Source organism: Macaca fascicularis, chromosome 20 (assembly GCF_037993035.2).
Source record: "Macaca fascicularis isolate 582-1 chromosome 20, T2T-MFA8v1.1".
NCBI lineage: Eukaryota > Metazoa > Chordata > Mammalia > Primates > Cercopithecidae > Macaca > Macaca fascicularis.
In genome coordinates, this window is record NC_088394.1 from 80,520,287 (window position 1) to 80,541,588 (window position 21,302).

General features: G+C 51.8%; 1 protein-coding gene across 4 annotated transcripts; it reads left to right on the top strand.

Moving 5' to 3' along the window:
- The first annotated feature begins 1,058 nt into the window (after positions 1-1,058).
- Positions 1,059-20,839, top strand: KLHL36 (kelch like family member 36). Of its 4 annotated transcripts, none has more exons than XM_045382946.3 (5): positions 1,059-1,210; positions 3,833-3,911; positions 10,195-11,268; positions 13,083-13,240; positions 14,899-20,839. In XM_045382946.3, the coding sequence occupies exons 2-5, from the start codon at positions 3,849-3,851 to the stop codon at positions 15,452-15,454; spliced, it is 1,851 nt and encodes a 616-aa protein (XP_045238881.1). In that variant the 5' UTR covers positions 1,059-1,210; positions 3,833-3,848; the 3' UTR covers positions 15,455-20,839. The 4 variants fall into 4 exon arrangements, 3 of the variants coding, with proteins under 3 accessions (XP_045238881.1, XP_045238879.1, XP_045238880.1); XR_012429190.1 differs by lacking the exon at positions 1,059-1,210 and adding an exon at positions 1,460-1,589 and having other exon boundaries at positions 10,195-11,237; XM_045382944.3 differs by lacking the exon at positions 1,059-1,210 and adding an exon at positions 1,460-1,589.
- The last annotated feature ends 463 nt before the right edge of the window (positions 20,840-21,302 follow it).

Below are 21,302 nucleotides of genomic sequence, written 5' to 3' on the forward strand. Positions count from 1 at the left end.
CCTGTAATCCCAGCACTTTGGGAGTCTGAGGCAGGCAGATCACCTGAGGTCAGGAGTTTGAGACCATCCTGGCCAACATGATGAACCCCATCTCTACTAAAACTACAAAAATTAGCCAGGCGTGTGGTGGGTGCCTGTAACCCCAGCTACTCAGGAGGCTGAGGCAGGAGAATCACTTGAACCCAGGAAGTGGAGATTGCAGTGAGCTGAGATTGAGCCATTGCACTCCAGCCTGGGTGATAGAGAGACTCTGTCTCAAAAAATAAATAAATAAAATCAATAACTAAAAAACAAAGATCCTGTAAGTGGGCTGGGTGTGCTGGCTCACACATGTCATCCCAGCACTTTGGGAGACTGAGGGAGGAGGATCACTTGCGCCTAGGGGTTCAAGACCAGCTCGGACAACAAACTGAAACCCTGTCTCTATAAAAATCAAAGAAAAAAAAATAGCCGATTGTGGCAGCCGGCACCTGTGATCCCAGCTGCATGAGAGACTGAGGCAGGAGGATCACTTGAGCCTGGGAGGTGGAGGCTATAGTGAGTACTACACAAAAGAAATTGCTGATCCTTCAGCAGCCATTTCCCACTCCAGCAACTCCCCGCCCCTGGCAACCACTCATCTACTTTCTGTCTCTATGGATTGGCTTCTTCTGGATATTTCACATGCACGGAATCATGCAATGTGTGGTCTTTCGTGCGGGGCTTCTTTCTCTAAGTATTACATCCTCAAGGGTTATCTCGCTGTAGCATGAGCGAAGTGTGACGATAGATTGATCGATGAAGGTTACGTTCATTCATTCCACACGTATTTACCGAGCACCTACTGTGTGCCAGTCTGGGGGGTCCAGTCAGGAATAGAACTGACAGTAAACCCTGCCCTGGAGGGTTTCTGGTAGGAAGGAGAGACAATAAACCAAATAAACCAGTACATTCTTTGGAATATTAGACGCTGATAAGAGCTCAAGTGAAGCGTGGGGTTGGAAGTTGGGGTGGAGAGAAAGGGGGGATGTGACTTTAAGCAGAGTGGTCAGCAAAGGCCTCCCCGCAGGGTGGCCACAGGGACGCTCCAGCTCAGCCCGGAAGGAGGCGAGAGGCGCGGTGCCCGTCCCGGCGACTCCGGACCAGCAAGGAGGTCCCAGCGCACGCGTCAGTGCCTCGAGGCCCGGGACCCTGCGTGTCCCGTCCCCGCCGTGGCCCTGCGTCCGTAACGGTGGGTGGCACCAGGGCGCATTTCGCGCGGCGGGGCTGCGGCCTGCCCTTGAAGGGACGGAATCGGGCGTCGTGGTGGGGTAGACACCGGGGATCCCCGGAGCGCGGACGAGGAGGGCGTCCACCCCGCGAGCTCACCCCACGGACCCCGCGCCCCGCCCTCGGCCGCAGGCCCCGCCCCGCGCCGCCCGGCCCCGCCTCCCCGCGGCCGCCGCCATTGGCCACGCGCGCCGCCTCCGCCCTCGGCCTCGCACTTCCTGGCGGAGCCATGGCTGCGCAGCGGGCCGGCCTGGGGGCTCCTGAACCCGGGCCCCGCAGCCCCGACCGCCCGGCCCCGCCGCCGGGGCTGTCCCCGCCGCGATCGTAGCGCGTCCTGCCAGGTGGGCCTACGCGCGCGCCCACCCTTCAGCCCGGGACCGCCGGGAAGCCGCGCCCGCCAGGGGCGGGGGGCGGGCGGAGATCGGAAGGGTCCCCGGCCCCAGCGAGCCGCGAGCCCCCTGCGCCCCTTGGTGCCCGGGGCGGGCGGGTGGGCGAGTGGGGCGCCGCGACTGGGGGAAGAGGCCAGGGGAGGGGCCGCCGCCCCCGCAGGTGACACAGGTGCGGCCTGTGCGTTCCGCCCCGCGCGTGGCAGGTGAGTGGCCCCCGCCCCGGGCGGTCCCGACTCCGCCTCCGCCTCCTCGCCTCCGGCTGGAGCCTGCCTGGGCGGCCGTTGCGCTGAGTTCCGCCTGGGCTGCGGGGTCCGAGTGAACGACAGCGGCGTCCCCGGAGACCCCGCGGGCGAGCCGGTGTCAGCAGCGTCCCTTTCTCCAACGCTGAGGTCGGGAGGGAGCTTGGGAAGGAGGCTCCCTGGGAGCCCCCCCGTCCGGACGGGGCCTGCGTTCCCATGTTTACTGGAAGACCTTTTCCAGTGACTTGGGATTGTCACTGTGTGTGTGGGTGGCCTTGACCCTTCACCTGCTTCCAAAAAGCGTCGGAGGCCGCTGACATCCAACACGCGTGGAAGTCAGCCCGCACCCCCACGCACTTGCAGGAGACAGCAGGGAGCCTCCGGCCCCGGGAACTCTCTAGGTATCTTGGCCTAGAAAAGAAAGCGTTGAGCGTTAGAGGGCCTGGCTGAGCCCGGGCAGGCTGCCTGGGGCGGTGGAGAGAGAGGCACCTGCTGCTTGCTGCTCTGTGACCTTGGGCAACCCCCCCCCCGAGGCACCCGAGCGCCGGGTCTCACTGTGGGAACGACGGTGGCACCTGTCTCAAAGGGTGAAGGTGGAATGAAGTTGGGTCCGCGGTGGGCACTGCCCGAAAGCTGGGTTTCTTCTCTTCCCTCTCTGTGCTCTCCAGCATCCTAGGGGTAGTCAGGAGGGCCGGGAATGGGAACAGCTTGTCGTTGTCACAAAGTTTCTAGTTTGTCAAGAGGAATCTCGTTGTCCCTTCTCTCCCTAGGGGAGTTGCACAGGACGGACTGTGCCCGAATTCATTCCTTCCATGGGAACACTGGAGTGGCCTCCCTGTGTCCCCAATTATCTAAGAACAGTGCTGACTTCTTGTCACATTGTTCTTTATTAGTAAAGACAGTGTGTTCAATAGGTAACAAACTCTTCTCCTGAACTCAAATAGCAGGGGGGAAAATCCTCTTTAAAACCTTAGTCTCAGTGTGTGACTTGTACTAATATTAGTTGGCCAAGTCCCTTCTCTGTGTTCCCCTCCATCCTTGAAGCACTTGACCGCCCCCCCACACCCTCCCCCACCCCCGCTCCCGCCACACCAAAGCCTAACTCTGCCTGTAGTGATCCCCCCTCCAAGAACCAGGCAGTGCAGCCTAAGAGTTAAGAGCATGGACTTTTCCCTGACCTGGAATCCCAATTCTGCCAGTTCCCAGCTGTGTGACACGGGGCAGGTTATTTCACCTCACTGCTGTCAGCATCCTCCAGTCACAGTGCTGGCCTCATGGGGTTGCAATGGGGACTAAGTGAGTGAAGCCACAGAGAAGCACTTGGGGACAGTGTGTCTAGAATGTACTGTGTACATGGTAGTCATCACTGTACCACATCCTCACCTGTATCATATTTTCAAAGTGTGATGCTCTCGAACCCCGGGCCTCATTCAGCATCGTGTCATGGTGATGGATCCAGGTTTTGAAGCTGGACAGACCCAGGTGTGATTCTCAGCCACTTACTAGCTTTGTGACCATGAGATCAGTATCCTCATGTGTGAAATGGGATAAGCGATATCAGCCTGGCCAAGTGTAATCTTTGTGGGGGTTAAATGAGATGGCACATGTAAGTCCCTTAGTTTGGTTCTAGGACTGTAGTCTGGGCTCCGAAATTATAACTTATCATTATAACCTCGGTGTAGCCAAAAGGTAATTATTTGTAGGAAGTGAACTAAATGACATGATGTCAGATTTTAGATGATAAAGGAATGCAAGTTAAATGTTCTGTCCAATTCTAACAACCCGATGAGCTCTCAACTCAGTGTAAAAGAGTTCTTTGTAGTGCACAGTCCTCCCTCCCTCCTTCCTCCGTGTGACTGTTTTCACTGTCGTCCTTGGTATCTGCTAGCAGAGCCTGAAATTAATGAATGAGCTAGAGTTATGACTGCATGCTCAGAAATCCTGTTCTTCTCCTAGGGCTGAGATCTCTGTAATGATGGAGGGAAGCAGGCAGACGCGAGTGTCTCGGCCATACAAGATCAGCGAATCATCCAAGGTCTGTGAATGTTCACTCACCACCTGTGCAAATTGCCTAAGAAGTGTGATCCTTTTTCTGATTCACTCATTTCTAATCACAGACTGATTTTTTTGTCATTGGTGTTGTCAATCTCCTTAATGACAAGTAAAGGTGGAAATGGGCAAGGAGCGGAAATTGTCATAAAATCAGAGAGTGGGAAGTGTGAGGGATGTTAGAGACACTATGGCCAGACGTCTTCGTTTTTCAGTGTGACATCCCAGAGCTTTCTCTTTGTGACAACTTGACCCATTCATCAACCCAAGGAGGTGGATGGGACAGGAAGAAAACTGGGGTTCCCATGCCCGCTTTGGGGCTCAAAAACTCCAAGGATAGGTGCATTGAGAACTCAGCCTTCTATCTTAGGGTGAGGGCAACACATTGTATACCCGTACCCCAAGGGCCTGGAGTCCCCTTCCCTGGTCATGATTCCCTGGAACCCAAGAGCAAGTGAGGGTGAGTTCCCCAGAGCCAGGCTGCTGGGGGAGTTCTAATTAGAAATACGTAGCCTGTTCCCATCTGCCACATTAAAATCCAAGAGCCAGACCCTGCTGCTATACTTTCCACAAACTCCTGTCCCCACAGCTGCTGTTGATAAAGATGGGGGGAGCCATTGGTTCGAGGTTCCTGGTAACCTGTCTCCTCGTTATAGATATTCGTAATGCCCTCAGTTCTTTAGAGGTGTCCCTTTTGGAGGTTGAATCTTATGGTTACCTCAGATCATGGATTCTCTTGAGTATGATATTGCCCTGAAGTGGCAGAAAATTGGTTCTTGGGAGGGTGGGAGGAATTTTACTCCTTTTGTGCGTAAGACACAATTATACATACAGTACATGAGCAGACATACAGTGCATCTGTGATGTTAAAATTTTGCTGGGGAGGCTATGAGTGAAAAAAATCTTAAAAGCCTTCTTGGGGGGCAATAATGAAAAAGGCACAGAAACGCTTCTTTAGATGCAGGGAGCTGGGAGCAGCCTACAGAGTTGAGACAAAGGGGGAAAAGAAATTCTACAGATTCTAAAAGAAAAACTGGCTGTCATTTTCAATAGAGGTTGGTTCTCCTGAGAAATGACCTCCTATTCTCACGTGAGTTCCCCAAGAAGGTTCCTGCCAAGCCCAGCTTTATCGAATGTGAAAACCCGGAGCGGTCTCGCCGCTTGCTCAAAAGGGCTTTGTTTTGGAGCTTGGCCTGGGAGACAGTGCTGCTTTCTAAGTTTGACAGCACTGGAAATCTTTGTCCCCTAACGCCAGGACCCTGAGTTTGTTTTTCTCTGAACTGAATCTCTTAGGACTAGGGTTCTGTATCACTGGATTATGTTTCTAACTCTTTTTTTTCTTTTTCTTTTTCTTTTTTTTTTTTTTGAGACAGAGTCTTGCTCTGTTGCCCAGGCTGGAGTGCAGTGGTGTGATCTTGGCTCGCTACAACCTCTGCCTCCCAGGTTCAAGCGATTCTGCTGCCTCAGCTTCCCGAGTAGCTGGGACTACAGGTGCGTGCCGCCACGCCCAGCTAATTTTTGTATTTTTAATAGAGACGGGGTTTCACCATGTTGGCCAGGATGATCTTGATCTCTTGACCTCGTGACCTGCCCGCCTCGGCCTCCCGCAGTGCTGGGATTACAGGCGTGAGCCACCATGACTGGCCTGTTTCTAACTTTTTATTTTTAAAAAGTGTACCCATGAATTTCTAGACATTAAACACACCTATGTCACCAGCACCCAGTTGGGCAAGAAACAATACTACCAAACCCTCCCAGTTGTTACACTCAAGATAGTCACTGTCGCAACCCCACCGCTGTCTGCTTTAGAACTTTATCTAAATGGGATCCGAGGTTGGGTACACTCCTGTGTGGTTTCTTTTGCACGACATTGTGCCTGTGAGCCTCACCCGTGTTGCTGCTTTAGTTTATAGTGGTAGATTGTGTATTCCAGCATGTTGGCGTCTTCCCACTGTGTGACCACACTGTTCACCTGTCTGCCCTAAGACGTGTTGCTCAGCCAGGCATAGTGGCTCACGCCTGGAATCCCAGCACCTTGGGAGGCCGAGGCAGGAGGATCTCATAAGCTCAGGAGTTTGAGACCAGCTTGGACAACATGGCTAAACCCCATCTCTACAAAAGATACAAAAATTAGTCGGGCCTGGTGGCATACACCTGTAGTCCCAGCTCTTCAGGAGGCTGAGGTGGGAGGCTCACTTGAGCCCAGGAGGTAGAGGTTGCAGTGAGCTATGATCGCACCACTGTACTCCAACCTAAGTGACAGAGCAAGACCCTGTCTCAAAAAAAAAAAGTGTTGTTCCATGTTAATGCTAAATTCTTTTTCCACATCTAATACCCTATACCTGCTGCCTCCTCCCAGGTATAAGCCCCTGACAACCTGAGTTTCTCCCTCTGCTCGGCCTTGCATTTGATTAAGGCACTAAAATAGGAAATAGAGAAATGAACAGGACTCATATCATCAGAGAATGCTGTAGGTTGGAGCTTCTAAGTTACCTGAAATGGGGAAACTTTGTTACCAATGTCCCTTTAAAATTGATACATTGGCCAGGCGCAGTGGCTCATGCCTGGAATCCTAGAACTTTGAGAGGCTGAGGTGGGTGGATCACTTGAGGTCAGGAGTTCGAGACCAACCTGGCCAACATGGTGAAACCCCGTCTCTACTGAAATAAAGAAATATATGTATGCTGGGAGCAGTGGCTCATGCCCGTAATCCCAGCACCTTGGGAGGCCGAGGCAGGCAGATCACCTGAGGTCAGGAGTTAAAGACCAGCCTGGCCAAAATGGCAAAACCCTGTCTCTGCTAAAAATACAAAATTAGCCAGGCATGGTGGTATATGCCGGTAGTCCTAGCTACTCAGGAGGCTGAGGCAGGAGAATCGCCTGAACCTGGGAGGCGGAGGTTGCAGTGAGCCGAGATCACACCATTGCACTCCAGCCTGGGCAACAAGAGTGAAACTCTGTCTAAAAAAAAATTTTAAATTAGCCGGGTGTGTCACGTGCTTGTAATACTAGCTACTTGAGAGGCTGAGGCAGGAGAATCGTTTGAACTCGGGAGGTGGAGGTTGCAGTGAGCTGAGATCGAGCCACTACACTCCAGCCTGGGAAACAGAGGGAGTCTCTGTATCCCCCCCCCAAAAAAAATAAAAATAAAAAAATAAAGGAAATCATGTGCCTTTGTTTTTGGAAAGTTGTCATCTATGCAGCTGTGCTAAAACACCAGAAGCAGATTGCAGCTGATTGTACCCGGGTGCAGCATCATTCCAGCCCACTTAGAACAGAAACCCAGTTTTGGAAATAACACTGCTCTTGCCCCCTGCCCCAGCTAACTGGAGCTGGTGGCTCCCCGCCGCAGCCATTAACTGGGGCTGTCGCCAGTCCTACCCTCTGGGCTCTTTCCCTTTTTACACTGCAGTCTGGGGTTGTGCGTATCTCCATCTAAGCGTGGTAGGTCAGCACTCTCACCAGCGTGGAGACAGCCAGGGGTCCCGGGTGGCAGATAGCCGCCTCATGCCCTCACTTGCGTCTCTCAGGCCACTAAGCCTGTACTGTGACTTCATCACCAGCCACTGTAGTACTTTTTAATTTCCTTCCTTCAGCTCGTACCCAACAGGGGCCTCCGTCAGTGTCTGTAGAAGCACAGACCATTCCTGCATAATTAGAAGCTGAGACCTGGCATGCTGGCTTATACCTGGAATCCCAGCACATTGGGAGCCTGAGGCAGGAGGATTGTTTGAACTCAGGAGCTCAAGACCAGCCTGGGCAATGTAGTAAGATCCCATTTCTACAAAAAATAAAAGTAAAAAATAGCTGGACGTGGCGGCACACACCTGTAGTCCCAGCTGCCAAGGAGGCTGAAGCGGAGGGATTGCTTGAGACTAGGAGTTTTTTTGTTTTGTTTTGTTTTGTTTTGTTTTGTTTTTGAGATAGCGTTTTGCTCTTGTTGCCCAGGCTGGAGTGCAATGGCTCATTGCAACCTCCGCCTCTGGAATTCAAGCGATTCTTCTGCCTCAGCCTCCCGAGTAACTGGAATGACAGGCACCCACCACCACACTCAGCTAATTTTGTATTTTTGGTAGAGACGGGGTTTCACCATGTTGGTCAGGCTAGTCTCGAACTCCTAACCTCAGGTGACCCGCCCATCCCAGCCTCCCAAAGTGCTGGGATTCCAGGCATGACCACCATGCCCGGCCAAGCCTAGGATGCAGTGATCTCTGATCTACTGTTGCATGCCAGCCTGGGCAACAGAGCAAGACCCTGTTTCTAAAAATGAGAAAGACTTTGAAAGCCCAGTATAGGCCAGCCTGGCTCTCTCTGCGAGTATCCACGATAAATAGAGATCTCCATGCATGTGACCTATAAACCAAAAAGCCAGCCTGGAGTGGAAGAGCGGGTCAGCCTGGCCCTCTGAACTCGGAAGGAAATGCCAGGTCGTATCTGTGTGGCATCCTCCACAGGTTGTGAGAACGTGGCCTGCTCCTGTAACATGGACGGGGACGTTGCTGTTTGAATTGACTGGACGTGGAAATAACCACAGGGAAATAAAGTGTCTCAATGACAAATGCATGCATGGCAACAAAAAGAAGATTCAAAAGGGAAGAAAAAAATAAAACCCACTGCTGTAGGACACATGCTAAGAAGTAACTTTTAAGAATTCAGAGCCTGGGCAGCTTAGGGAGACCCTGTACCTCCAAATTATAAAAATCAGATGGGCGTGGTAGTGTGTGCCTGTAGTCCTAGTTACTCAGGAGGCTAAGGCAGAAGAATCACTTGAGCCCAGGAGGTCAAGGGCAACATAGTGAGACCTCGTCTCTACAAAAAATTTTTTTGATTAGCCAGGCGTGGTGGCACACACCTGTAGTCCCAGCTATTCAGGAGGCTGAGGTGGGGGAATCACCTGAGCCCAGGGGGTCCAGGGTGCAGTGAGCTGTGATCGTGCCACTGCACTCCAGCCTGGGCAACAGAGTGAGACCCCATCTCAAATAAATAAATAAATAAATAAGTTGAACCACATAGTTACTAATACCTAATAGCCCTCGGTCAATTTTCCTCCTCCCACCACATTTCCCGTCTTCAGGCTTAGTGCCCAGCCAGTTCTTTACCTCAGTCACCCTGGAATAGACTGGCTATCTATCTATGTGATAGTTTTCAGTTATCTGTTTCTCCCTATGTTGAATTAATTAATTAATTAATTAATTAATTTAGAGACAGGATTTGTTTTTGTTGCCCAGGCTGGAGTACAGTGGTGCAATCATGACTCACTGCAGCCTCAAGCTCCTGGGCTTGAGCGATCCTTCTGCCTCAGCCTCCTGAGTAGCTGGGTCTACAGACAAATGCCACCATGCCCGGCTCATTTTAAAATATTTTGTAAAGACAGGAATCTCGCTATGTTGCCCAGGTGGGTCTTGAACTTCCTGGCCTCAAGCGATTCTCCCATCTCAACCTCACAAAGTGTTGAGATCACAGGCAGGAGCCACCATGCCTGGCTTGAATTGTTGTCTTGTTTGGTTTTGGGTTTTTGTTTGTTTGTTTGTTTGTTTTTTGGTTTGTTTGTTGTTTGTTTGTTTTGGTTTTTGGTTTTTCGTTTTTGAGATGGAGTTCTTGCTCTGTCTCCCAGGCTGGAGTGTAGTGGTGTGATCTCTGCTCACTGCAACCTCCACCTCCTGGGTTCAAGCAATTCTCCTGCCTCAGCTTCCTGAGTAGCCGGGATTACAGGCACACGCCACCATGCCTGGCTAAATTTTGTATTTTTAGTAGGACGAGGTTTCACCATGTTGGCCAGGCTGGTCTCAAACCCCGAGCCGGGCACGGTGGCTCACGCCTGTAATCCCAGCACTTTGGGAGGTCAAGGCGGGCGGATCACGAGGTCAGGAGATTGAGACCATCCTGGCTAACACAGTGAAACCCCGTCTCTACTAAAAATACAAAAAAATTAGCGGGGCGTGGTGGCGGGCGACTGTAGTCCCAGCTACTCAAGAGGCTGAGGCAGGAGAATGGCGTGAACCCAGGAGGCGGAGTGAGCTTGCAGTGAACCGAAATTGCACTACTGCACTGCAGCCTGGGTGACAGAGCGAGACTCCGTCTCAAAAAAAAAAAAAAGAAAGAAAAAGAAAGAAAGAAACACCTGTACTTCCTGCAGTGCCCTCTGATGCAGCATTTTATTTCCTGTTTTCTTCAATTTCATTTTGTTGAAAATACTGGTCAGGACCCACTGGGTTGGACCAGGGCTGAGCAGGCTGCTGTGCCGTTTCTCATGTGTCTTCTCTGGCCAGGTATACCGCTGGGCCGACCACTCAAGCACGGTGCTGCAGCGGCTGAACGAGCAGCGACTCCGCGGCCTCTTCTGCGACATTGTCCTGGTGGCCGATGAGCAGCGTGTGCCAGCCCACCGCAACCTGCTGGCCGTGTGCAGCGACTACTTCAACTCCATGTTCACCATTGGCATGCGGGAAGCTTTCCAGAAGGAGGTGGAGCTGATCGGCGCCTCCTACATCGGGCTCAAGGCCGTGGTGGACTTCCTGTACGGCGGGGAGCTGGTGCTGGATGGCGGCAACATTGACTACGTCCTGGAGACGGCCCACCTTCTGCAGATCTGGACGGTGGTAGACTTCTGCTGTGAGTACCTGGAGCAGGAGGTGAGCGAGGACAACTACCTGTACCTGCAGGAGCTGGCCTCCATCTACAGCCTCAAGCGGCTTGACGCCTTCATCGATGGCTTCATCCTGAACCACTTCGGCACGCTGTCCTTCACGCCCGACTTCCTGCAGAACGTCTCCATGCAGAAGCTGTGTGTCTACCTGAGCAGCAGCGAGGTGCAGCGGGAGTGTGAGCACGACCTCCTGCAGGCCGCCCTGCAGTGGCTGACGCAGCAGCCCGAGCGCGAGGCCCACGCCCGCCAGGTGCTGGAGAACATCCACTTCCCGCTCATCCCCAAGAACGACCTGCTGCACCGCGTCAAGCCAGCCGTGTGCTCGCTGCTGCCCAAGGAGGCCAACTGCGAGGGCTTCATCGAGGAGGCCGTGCGCTACCACAACAACCTGGCGGCCCAGCCCGTCATGCAGACCAAGCGCACGGCGCTGCGCACCAACCAGGAGCGCCTGCTGTTCGTGGGCGGCGAGGTCTCCGAGCGGTGTCTGGAGCTCAGTGACGACACCTGCTACCTGGACGCCAAGAGCGAGCAGTGGGTCAAAGAGACGCCGCTGCCCGCCCGGCGGAGCCACCACTGTGTGGCGGTGCTGGGGGGCTTCATCTTCATCGCCGGCGGCAGCTTCTCACGGGACAACGGAGGGGACGCGGCCTCCAATCTTCTTTATAGGTATGACCCCCGCTGTAAACAGTGGATCAAGGTGAGATTAAAGCCGGATTATTTCTTTTCTCTTGAGGACTCTCTCGGTTTCCTTAACCTAGCCTTGACTTTCCTTACCTCTCTGGGGCCTTGACAGTCACTATCCTGCTTCTGAATGAGGTGTGACTATAAAGTGGCGAGCAGCATACCGTGGGCCTACACCCTGGACAGGGAGAGGGAGAGCTGACCCACCCCCTTCGAGGGGTCCGTCGTGGTTCAGAGCTGCGCTGCCTGGTGGGGCTTTCTGTGCAGATGGAAGGGTCTGTGTCTGTACTTCCCCATATGGTAGCCACAGCCACATGTGGCGACTGAGCGCTTGAAATGTGGCCAGTGCGACTGAAGAAGCCAATTTTCAATTTCATTTCACTTTACCTGATTGGTGTGCAAGTGTGTGTGGCCACACGAGGCGTGGCTACTCTGTTGGACAGTAGCATGGGTCTAGATGTTTGATCCGTGGTTCAAGGTCCCCGGGTCCTGGAGTCTCTGGGGGGCTCCTCTGGAAGCATTTTGGGAGATAGTTTAAGGAGGCCACCAGGGCTCACACCTGGCCCTTGGGCATGCATTGTGGCCTGATTCTGGGAAGAGCGTGGGCCTTGACGTCAGACCTGAGGTCTCATCCCAGCCTGGCTAAGTCATAGCTAGGATATTTTAGATTCTTGTCCTCTCCACATTTTGGATTCCCCTTCTGGGAATACATGGGGGACAGGGAGTGCAGTAGCTCATGTTGATTGGCAAGCCCCTGGCATAGGGAAGGTGTCTCCTTTCTGCTGGGAGCACTCTCCAGCCACCCGCTCCCCCCGGGACAGTCGTGTCAGCCTTTATTCTCACACCTCAGCGTCGCGCCCAACTCAGTGCTGTTCTTAGCTCAAAACACAGTCAGAATGGACTCCAGCTGACCTTTTGATTTTACTCTCAGAAATCTGAGACCGCCCTCCAAGGTCGAAGTCTCACCACTGGACAGGGTCCCTGGCTTTGGACCCTCCTCCCTGAGGCCTGGCAGCAGCGGCGGCCTGAACCTCGCCTCCCGCGGGAACTTGTTCTTGCTCCCTGTGTGTTTGGCTTGGATTCGTTTAAAAAAAAAAAGTTTCTACTTTTATTTATTTATTTATTTTTGAGACAGAGTTGTTCCGTTGCCCAGGCTGGAGTGCAGTGGCACAGTCGGCTCATTGCAACCTCCGCCTCCCAGGTTCAAACAATTCTGGTGCTTCAACCTACCTAGTAGCTGGAATTACAACCTACCACCACGCCTGCCTAATTTTTATATTTTTAGTAGAGACAGGGTTTCACCCTGTTGGCCAGGCTGGTCTCGAACTCTGTGACCTCAGGTGATCCATCCACCTCGGCCTCCCAAAGTGCCGGAATTACAGGTGTGAGCCACTGCACCTGGCCTCTTCTGTTTAATTTCCTGTGGAATGCCACATCCTGCTCTGTTAACACAGAGTGGCAGAGCAGCACTAACTTTACAGATCTGATGCCGGGAGGGGAAAGATGAATTTTTATTTCAGAAAGCCACTAGATCAGCAATTCTGACCCGTGACCCACAGAGTTCCCGTCCACGAGGCTGACCATATGACCAGACAAGTGTGGGGGTTCAGAGCGTCTCCATCCCACTTTTGGGGATTCAGAGCATCTTGGGGAAACCTCAGGGGCTCAGAGCTCCCACCTGAAGAAGCCCCCTTTGTTCAAGTGCAGTTCCCTTTCCCAAACATTCTCCGGGACTGTGTGTTCCGCAGACACATTTGGGAAACGCAGCGCCAGATGTTGATGCTGTCCCGGGTTGGGGGAAGGGAAGGTACAGGTATCTCACCTCCACAGGTGGCCTCCATGAACCAGCGCCGTGTGGATTTCTACCTTGCTTCCATCGAAGACATGCTGGTGGCCGTCGGCGGCCGGAATGAGAACGGAGCGCTCTCTTCGGTAGAGACGTACAGTCCGAAGACCGACTCCTGGTCCTATGTGGCGGGCTTGCCAAGGTGATCTGGGGCTTGGTGGAAGGCTCTCCAAATGGGATGTTTTTATGGGACATAGTTCAGTCCACGTGCCTCACTTTCTGGGCATGTCGGCCTCCAATTCCAGGAGCGAAATCTTCTGGCTTGTCAGGAAGAGTGGGTACACTGTGAGGGGCAGAGGGTGTGGTGGAACACAGTCCGAGCTCCGGTTCCAGACTTAGGGCAAGGGTCAGCTCTGCCGCCACGACGGACATCCCTCCGTGGCTGAGTCTGTGCAGTCGCTGAGCTTCAGAGGGTGAGGGCCTGACCTGAGGATCTCCCTGAGCTTGGGCAAGAGGAGCTCGAAGAGATGGGGGTATCTGCTAGATCTAAGCCGCAAGCACGGGTCTTCACCCCGCTCAGCCTTTAGTTCCTCATCTGTAGAGGGAGACGATAATCGTACCCACCTCACAGCACTGTTTGCAGAGCCGATGCGGTGCTGCTCGGAAAACCTGCACCCGCATGCAGGGAGTGCCCCAGGGTGGCCGCCTCACCCTCCTCAGTCTCACCTGCCTTCCGGTGTGCATGTATCGAGCATTTATTATCTCCAGGGGATTAGCAGAAGGTGCACACCATTTTTTCCACCAGCTCCCTGTTGCCACCCCCAGCAGTGCACTTTCTGAACCAGTCTTTGCTGTGGAATACATCCAGGTGTCCCCAAGAGTTAGAAGTGTGCGGGGTAAGCGCTCGCGTTTTTGTTTTTCTAAGACGGAGTCTCTCTCTGTCGCCCAGACTGGAGTGCAGTGGCACAGTCTCGACTCACTGCAATCTCCGCCTCCTGAGCTCAAGCAATTCTCCTGCCTCAGCCTCCTGAGTAGCTAGGACTGCAGGCGCCCGCCACCACGCTGAGCTAATTTTTGTATTTTTAGCAGAGACAGGGTTTCGCCATGTTCGCCAGGCTGGTCTCGAACTCCTGGCCTCAAGTGATCCACCTGCCTAGGCCTCACAAAGCGCTGGGATTGCAGGCGTGAGCCACTGCACCTGGCCATATTGATCCTTTCTTATTCACTAAAGGCCCTGGTTTATATCAGGGTTCCCACTTCCTGGCACAGTTCTGTGGATTTTGAGGAACACAAAGCAACATGAATCCACCATTACAGCCTCACGCAGAATCATTTCACTGCCCTAAACCCCCTCTGTGCGCGCCCTGTCCATCCGTCCCTCCCCTCTCCCCACAGCCCCTGGCAGCCACTGATTTTGCTGTCTCTATGGTTTTAAGCAAAACTTTTCCTGAGTGCCAGCGCAGTTAGAATTGGACTGTATGTCGTTATTCCTCTTTGATGTGCGATTCATTGGGTGCGTGTGTGCCTGCTGGCTCATTGCTCTAGTCATTTCCAGCCATTGTGAAAGGGGTGATGGTCCTGTGATTATTCCATTTCCCAGATGGGGCAAGGGAGATTCAGAGAGAGTGGAGCTGGGTTCTGGCCCAGGCGGCCTGACTGCAAAGCTGTCCGCTTCCCCGCCCTGCCCGCCATTTCTTTGCTAATGACGTCTGCTGTCTATAGAGTGTTCGTGGGGTGCCCACTGCCTGTGTTCTTAAATCCTCATGGCTCCCTAAGACGGCAGGCTGTTCCCTGGCTCGGGGAGGGTAAGCCTGGCACAGCCCTGAGCTCGCTCTCTGTCTCCGCCCGTCGACCCTGCAGGTTCACCTACGGCCACGCGGGCACCATCTACAAAGACTTCGTGTACATCTCTGGGGGCCACGACTACCAAATCGGCCCCTACCGCAAGAACCTGCTGTGCTACGACCACCGGACAGATGTGTGGGAGGAGCGGCGGCCCATGACCACGGCGCGCGGCTGGCACAGCATGTGCAGCCTGGGCGACAGCATCTACTCCATCGGGGGCAGCGACGACAACATTGAGTCCATGGAGCGCTTCGACGTGCTGGGCGTGGAGGCCTACAGCCCTCAGTGCAACCAGTGGACCCGCGTGGCGCCGCTGCTGCACGCCAACAGCGAGTCGGGCGTGGCGGTGTGGGAGGGCCGCATCTACATCCTGGGCGGCTACAGCTGGGAGAACACCGCCTTCTCCAAGACCGTGCAGGTGTACGACCGAGAGGCCGACAAGTGGAGCAGGGGCGTCGACCTGCCCAAGGCCATCGCTGGCGGGTCCGCCTGTGTCTGCGCCCTGGAGCCGAGGCCAGAGGACAAAAAGAAGAAAGGCAAAGGCAAGAGGCACCAGGACCGGGGCCAGTGACCCCAGCTGCGCCTCCTGGGACCATCCTCACCATCATATCCCAGGGCTCTGTAGACCAGCAGCAACTTCTTAGTATTCCGGAAACATTATGTACAACTTAGCAGCTTTTTTTACTTTTATGATTCTTGGTATTTCTATGATATCACAGTAACCAATTAAATACTCTCTGTAACTTTACATATCTTGCTCGAATAACTAACCCAGGCAGTGAGCAACCCCTTGTATCTTTGCAGGTCTTTGCCCCATGTTACAATTCCTCATGGGTCCTTGCTAACCGTCTCCCTGAGAGTAGCTGGCATGGGGGTTACACAGAAATTTCTGTAGTGAAGCTTGGGGCCTCAAAGGGATCTCTTAGATCACCTAGTCCAAGCCTCCCCAAACCTGGCTGAGCTTTTAAGAATACAGATTCCTGAGCCCTGCTCAGAATTATGGAATCCAAAACCACCAGGAACGGGGATGAGGCGGTGCCCAGAAACTGTATTTTAACTGGTTCTTGGAATTCTGGGCTTCAGCCACATCTGGGAATGACTGGCAAGGTCGAATGTGTTTGTTTTATAAATGACTGCACAGAGACCCCCACCAGGGTGAATGAGTCAGTGACCAGGGGCCACGCAGCTCGCTGGACTGTCAGGTGAGACGTGGTGACTTCCTACTGGGGAGCTGATCTCCGTATCCGGTGAACGTTGTTTCTGAATAATTCCATCTTTCCTCATTGGACACCTTGAATTGTAAAACGTTACAGGTAACCAAAAACGAAAAAAGGTGTGAAGCTCATTATGAATATTTTTCTGTAATTTGTGCATTTTTTTTCCTTTTCTGAACCCACTGTCTTTTATATTACTGATGTACTGAGCTCCCAAATCTGTTTATTTATCAGGAAAGAAAAAGCGAGTGCTATGGAATTTGCCGTTGTTCTCTATGACTCTATCTTGAGGAGCTGTTGAAAGCTCCTGCTCAGAGGACAACGTGTGGATCCCTGAGAAGGCAGTGGAGGTCTCCCTGACTCCCACGCCAGGTCCTGCCCCAGTTTTCTGCTTCTAAGGAGTTTTGTGCTGCTGGGAAAATTCTCGAACAAATCCATGTGTTCCCTCATCCCCCCTCCCCCCGGCTTTAGCCACAGGGTTAGATGGAATACCCTCCAGGCTCCTCCCGGGTGATAGGGCCATTCAGCCTCTGAGCTGTTCATACCTGGATGGCATCCCCTTCAGGATGCGGAGCTGGCCTGCACTGACTCCTGCAAACAGTTCCTAGAGCAGGTATCAGGGTCGCTTGCCCTTTAAGAGGGCTCCTAGCTGCTTGAGCGGATGAGAAATGCGCAGAACTATGGGAGGATAGGAGTGTGATGGGCTTTAAGCATGAGCCAAGGAAGGCATGAATGAGCTGTACCTCACCCAAGATCTGACGGCAGAGATCAGTAAACTTCACGATGTGCTTCATCTCAAACCCTAGTCTAACGCCAGTCTTCCTGCAGACAGTTCCGAGAGCAGGTCTCGACGTCGCTTGCCCTTTAAGAGGGCTCTCGGCTGCTCGAGTGGGTGAGGATCAGTGTGTGAAGATTGATATTAGACTAGGAAAACAAACCTTAGTTAACTTTTATTTTCATTTCTGCTGCTGCTTTGCTGCACCTCCTTTCTCTTCCCTTCAGGGTTTACTGTGGTTCTCACTGGTCTGTTTCTGTAGCCTTCCAGGAGAGAGGAGAGCATTTTGGGGACTGAAAGCTTCAAGTTCCTGCCAAGGAACTGGTTCCTGCCCTCGTGGTTGGTGAGGAGGGTAGTCTGCATATTTAGCTAGCTAGTTATTTGCATGTGAAGTCCCCAGAGGTTTACAGACTGTTGAGAGGTTCTGCAAGGCATGCAAACAAACAGACCAACAGGCTGGAAAGTTCTTGGAGCTCTGCAGCATTCCGGTGTGTGAAAGGCTCTGAGAAGTCTCAACCCAGCATTTCCAAACTTCTTTGAGCCTAAAACTCTTTTCTCTCATACCTGGTCCCAGACCCCCACAAAACATGTTTTGCAGAACTTCTGCCAACTTTGGGATAGCTTACCCCCTTCCTATTCTGGGAAAGGTTTTATTGCTTGCAGACCCCTCAGAAGCTAGCGTGTGGTGTATGTGGGCTGTTTTCCCCAGCTCAGCCTGGGTCATGAACAAACGGGCAGTTTGGCCTGAATCTTGGGGCAGGTTGGGGAGAGCACATAGACTCTGTGATTTGGGGAGTGGGAGAGCTTTGACCTTGGGGAGAGGAGAGCCATTGGTTTTTAGCGTAAGCCGGCTCTTTTACGTTTTGCTTCTGGGACTTGTCCCTGGAAATGTGTGAGCTTCTGGCCTCAGTTCTGATTTTCTTGTGCCTCGTGAGTTACATACGACATCCTGCGCCTAATATTTTGTGATGTGTCTCCCGATACTATTAAGGTGGTTTTGTAATTTGCGTGGCTTAAAATCTAATGTTACTAAGGTTGGGAGCACTCCTTTGAAGGGAGGATAAACAAGTTTCATCTTGTGAGCCAATTTCTAATATTTGATGGTGGCTACACTGTGACAAGAAAGGTTTTGAGCTTGTTTGGGGTCAATGGATGGGCACAAGAGTGCCCAGTGGCGGTACCTGGGCCAGGTTTTTGTTACTTGTCTTTTTAAGTTGAAAATTCACCCTTCTGTGCAGTCTAACTGAAAATGAAAGAGACCACGCCTGGGCAACATGGCAAAAACCCATCTCTACAAAAAAACTACAAAAGATTAGCCAGGGATGGTGGGGCATGCAGTGGTCCCAGCTACTTGGGAGGCTGAGGTGGGAGAATCACCTGAGCCTGGGAGGTTGAGGCTGCAGTGAGCTATGGTCACACCACTGCACTCTAACCTGGGTGACAGAGTGAGACCCTGTCTCAAAAGAAAAAAATGGTTTTTAACTCAAATGGGCAGAGTTTAGGCTGTACCTATGCGGTGGCCATTTGAACCTCACAACAGTGGGGTTTTAAACTAGTGACAAAGGCACAGGTGCTTGCAGGCTGCCATGTTGAGATGGAAACGGCCATATGTGTCATCATGTTAAACTGACAAGTGTTTCAAGCTGTTCTGCTTGAATTTTGAAGACACCTGGATCTTTTTTTTTTTCAATATTTCAAAATAAGCATGGCAGGCTTCTATTGAGGTTTGAACTTTTCTCATTTCTAAAGAATTAGAGTTGTAACTTCGTGTTAGTTGTAAGTTTGGAGTTTGGTCGTCACCCAAGTTGGAAAGCTGTTTGCTTAAGACATAACTGTATTATAATAATAGAAGGGAGGGAGTAGAAAGCTGATGAACCCTTGTTGCTTATAGCAAACTTCCTGCTGTTTAAAATGCACAGAGATTATTTTATCAACTGACTGTACTTAGCACGCAATTGGTATTTTCATTGTTCTACCATTTTATTGAGGCTATCAAGTGGGACTTCAGACCTTGCTCTGAGCAGAACCACATGTGTATTTATACCTACGGGATATTCAGCTTTGAGATGGGCACCCAAATGCTGAGGGGAAGTGGGGTCCATCCTCTGAGGTCCAGGGTCCTACTTCGTGAGCTCAGGTGTGTTCACCTGTGGTTCAGTGTACCTCGACCCCTAAGCCAAGTGATCGTTCAGTGACTTGCAGCAATGTGGGAAGTGAGGGGACCCCTGCCATACCCCCCAACATCCGCTGTAGAGCACCGACCTTCATCCCTCACCCTGGTCCTCCATGGTGCAGCAGCATCTCATGGGCCTTGCGGCTCTCAGAGCTCGTGGTTGGAACCCTGTCCACTTGTCCCAAACCTGGAGGGGCAGCTGCAGATAAGGTTTGGATCCCCTGGTGTCTCTGTGGATTCTGAGTGCCCGGGAGGGGAGGGGAGGGGGGAAGGTGGCATCCTGGCCTCCAGGATAAATGCCTGGAATATACGGCGGCGCCACGGGCACTTGGAGACCCTGTCCTGCGCATCTGCCAAGCCTGGCAATTTTTAGAGTTTTTTGAAATGTTTTGATACTTTTTGATACAATTTGCTAATAACTGTTTTATAGAATGCCTGACGGGGGTTTTCCACCTCATCCCCTTCCTCCGGCCCCTTGATTTGTGCTGGACAACAGATGGCCAGTGGTCAGCACCAGGACCTCGCCTCGTGTGGCTTTGTCTTGGATCTTGCCCTTCTCCGTCACTGATGCGATGCAGCTCTAGAATTTCGTGAAGCTGCATGCAAAGTTGCACGCAGCCCATGGGTATGACTGTCTCAGGCCCCCAGCTGATTTGCCAAGAGGAAACCTTAATTCCCTTGAGAGGGTCTGCTTCTTCCAGAGCTCCTACCTCAGTGGTGTGCACAGAGTTGGAGAGACACCTGAGGGCCGGTCCACGTCTCACCTTTGCCATACGGGTCATTTCTTGATCAAATATATGACTGGGGTCCTGGTTTACTCCCGTCCACCCTTTCTTTTAAAGTATTCTTAACATGAAATCCACAAAAGCAGAAACAATGAACCATTCTTGCACTTTACAGAATCATTGTCCTTAGCTTTAGAGGTTGTTAATTTTTGTTGTTTTTAACATGAATAGAATGTGTGGTTCTGAAGGTGTGTGGGGGTCTCAAGAAATTGTCCTTTGGGGCTGGGCGCGGTGGCTCACACCTGTAATCCCAGCACTTTGGGAGGCCGAGGGGGGCGGATCACCTGAGGCCAAGAGTTCGAGACCATCCTGACCAACATCGTGAAACCCCGTCTGTCCTAAAATACAAAAATTAGACAGTCGTGGTCGCCTGTAATCTCAGCTCTTCAGGAGGCTGAGGCAGGAGAATCACTTGAATCCAGGAGGCAGAGGTTGCAGTGAGCCCAGATTGCACCACTGCACTCCAGCCTGGGTGACAGAGTAAGACTCTGTCTCAAAAAAAGAAAAGAAAAGAAATTGTCCTTTGGTTGCCTTAGTTACCAGAGTTGAATGAATGTACATATTTCGGTAGTTGGGGGGGAGGGCAGAGCGGATAACCCCTTCCTTGTCTGTTTCCTTTGAGAAAACACGCTCCACCTTTTCTCAGTTACTTAAAGCCATCTTTACAGATTGCTTGTAATGTGAGGAAAGAGTCCTGTCCTTTGGATTGATGGAGGTTAAGTCATCAACCACTAGCCCCCTTTCAAAATCAGCGAGACATTTGATGATTAAGTGATTCATTGGGTATGTTCTGGCTACTGACGTTACTGAAATCTGCAATCGTGTATGTTTTTTAATTTGTTGCTTTTGTATTTGTAATTTTATGACATTCGAAGTTTCTGTGTCTTAACTCTTTTTAATTAATTTTCTGCACGTTGCTTTTTTCTCTGTTTTTAATTCCATACAGAGTATTCAATTCTTGAAACACATTAAAATAATTTGCTTGCTAGGGTATGGTTTATTTTATAATTACATTCCTAGTCTTGTGTGGTTATTGTAATGATCTCTGGTCCTAATTTCTCTGCCCGTATGAAAAAGAACCCCTTGCATGTTGATCCTAAATATAATTTGGAAATTAACCAGACTTCCTTTTAGTGTTGTGGGGAGGCTGGGACATTTCAATTCTGCTTTCATTGTGTTTCTAATTACTGTATTTTGCCAGGAATTTCATTCAGATCCTTGATTGCAGCGCTAAGTCCCCGTGACCTGAAATGAAACTATTTGCTTAAATGTGTGTCAACTGGGGTAATTTGATTAGAAAAGAAACACAGAAACCAAGGGAAACAGCTTATGACAAAAGGTGTGCTATCTTTATCAGAAAAAAATGCAATCACTATACTATAAGAACCAGCTCTGTTTTCCTTCGGGCGCTTCCCTGTCTTGCTGGGGTTTTGCAGGGCCACCAGCAGACAAGCCCAGGCACGGCTGTGCAC

Coding starts and splice junctions, on each gene's coding strand:
- KLHL36 (XM_045382946.3), top strand. CDS start 3,849: ATGATGGAGGGAAGCAGGCAGACGCGAGTGTCTCGGCCATACAAGATC. Junction 3,912..10,194: donor AGATCAGCGAATCATCCAAG/GTCTGTGAATGT, acceptor TTCTCTGGCCAG/GTATACCGCTGGGCCGACCA. Junction 11,269..13,082: donor GCTGTAAACAGTGGATCAAG/GTGAGATTAAAG, acceptor TCACCTCCACAG/GTGGCCTCCATGAACCAGCG.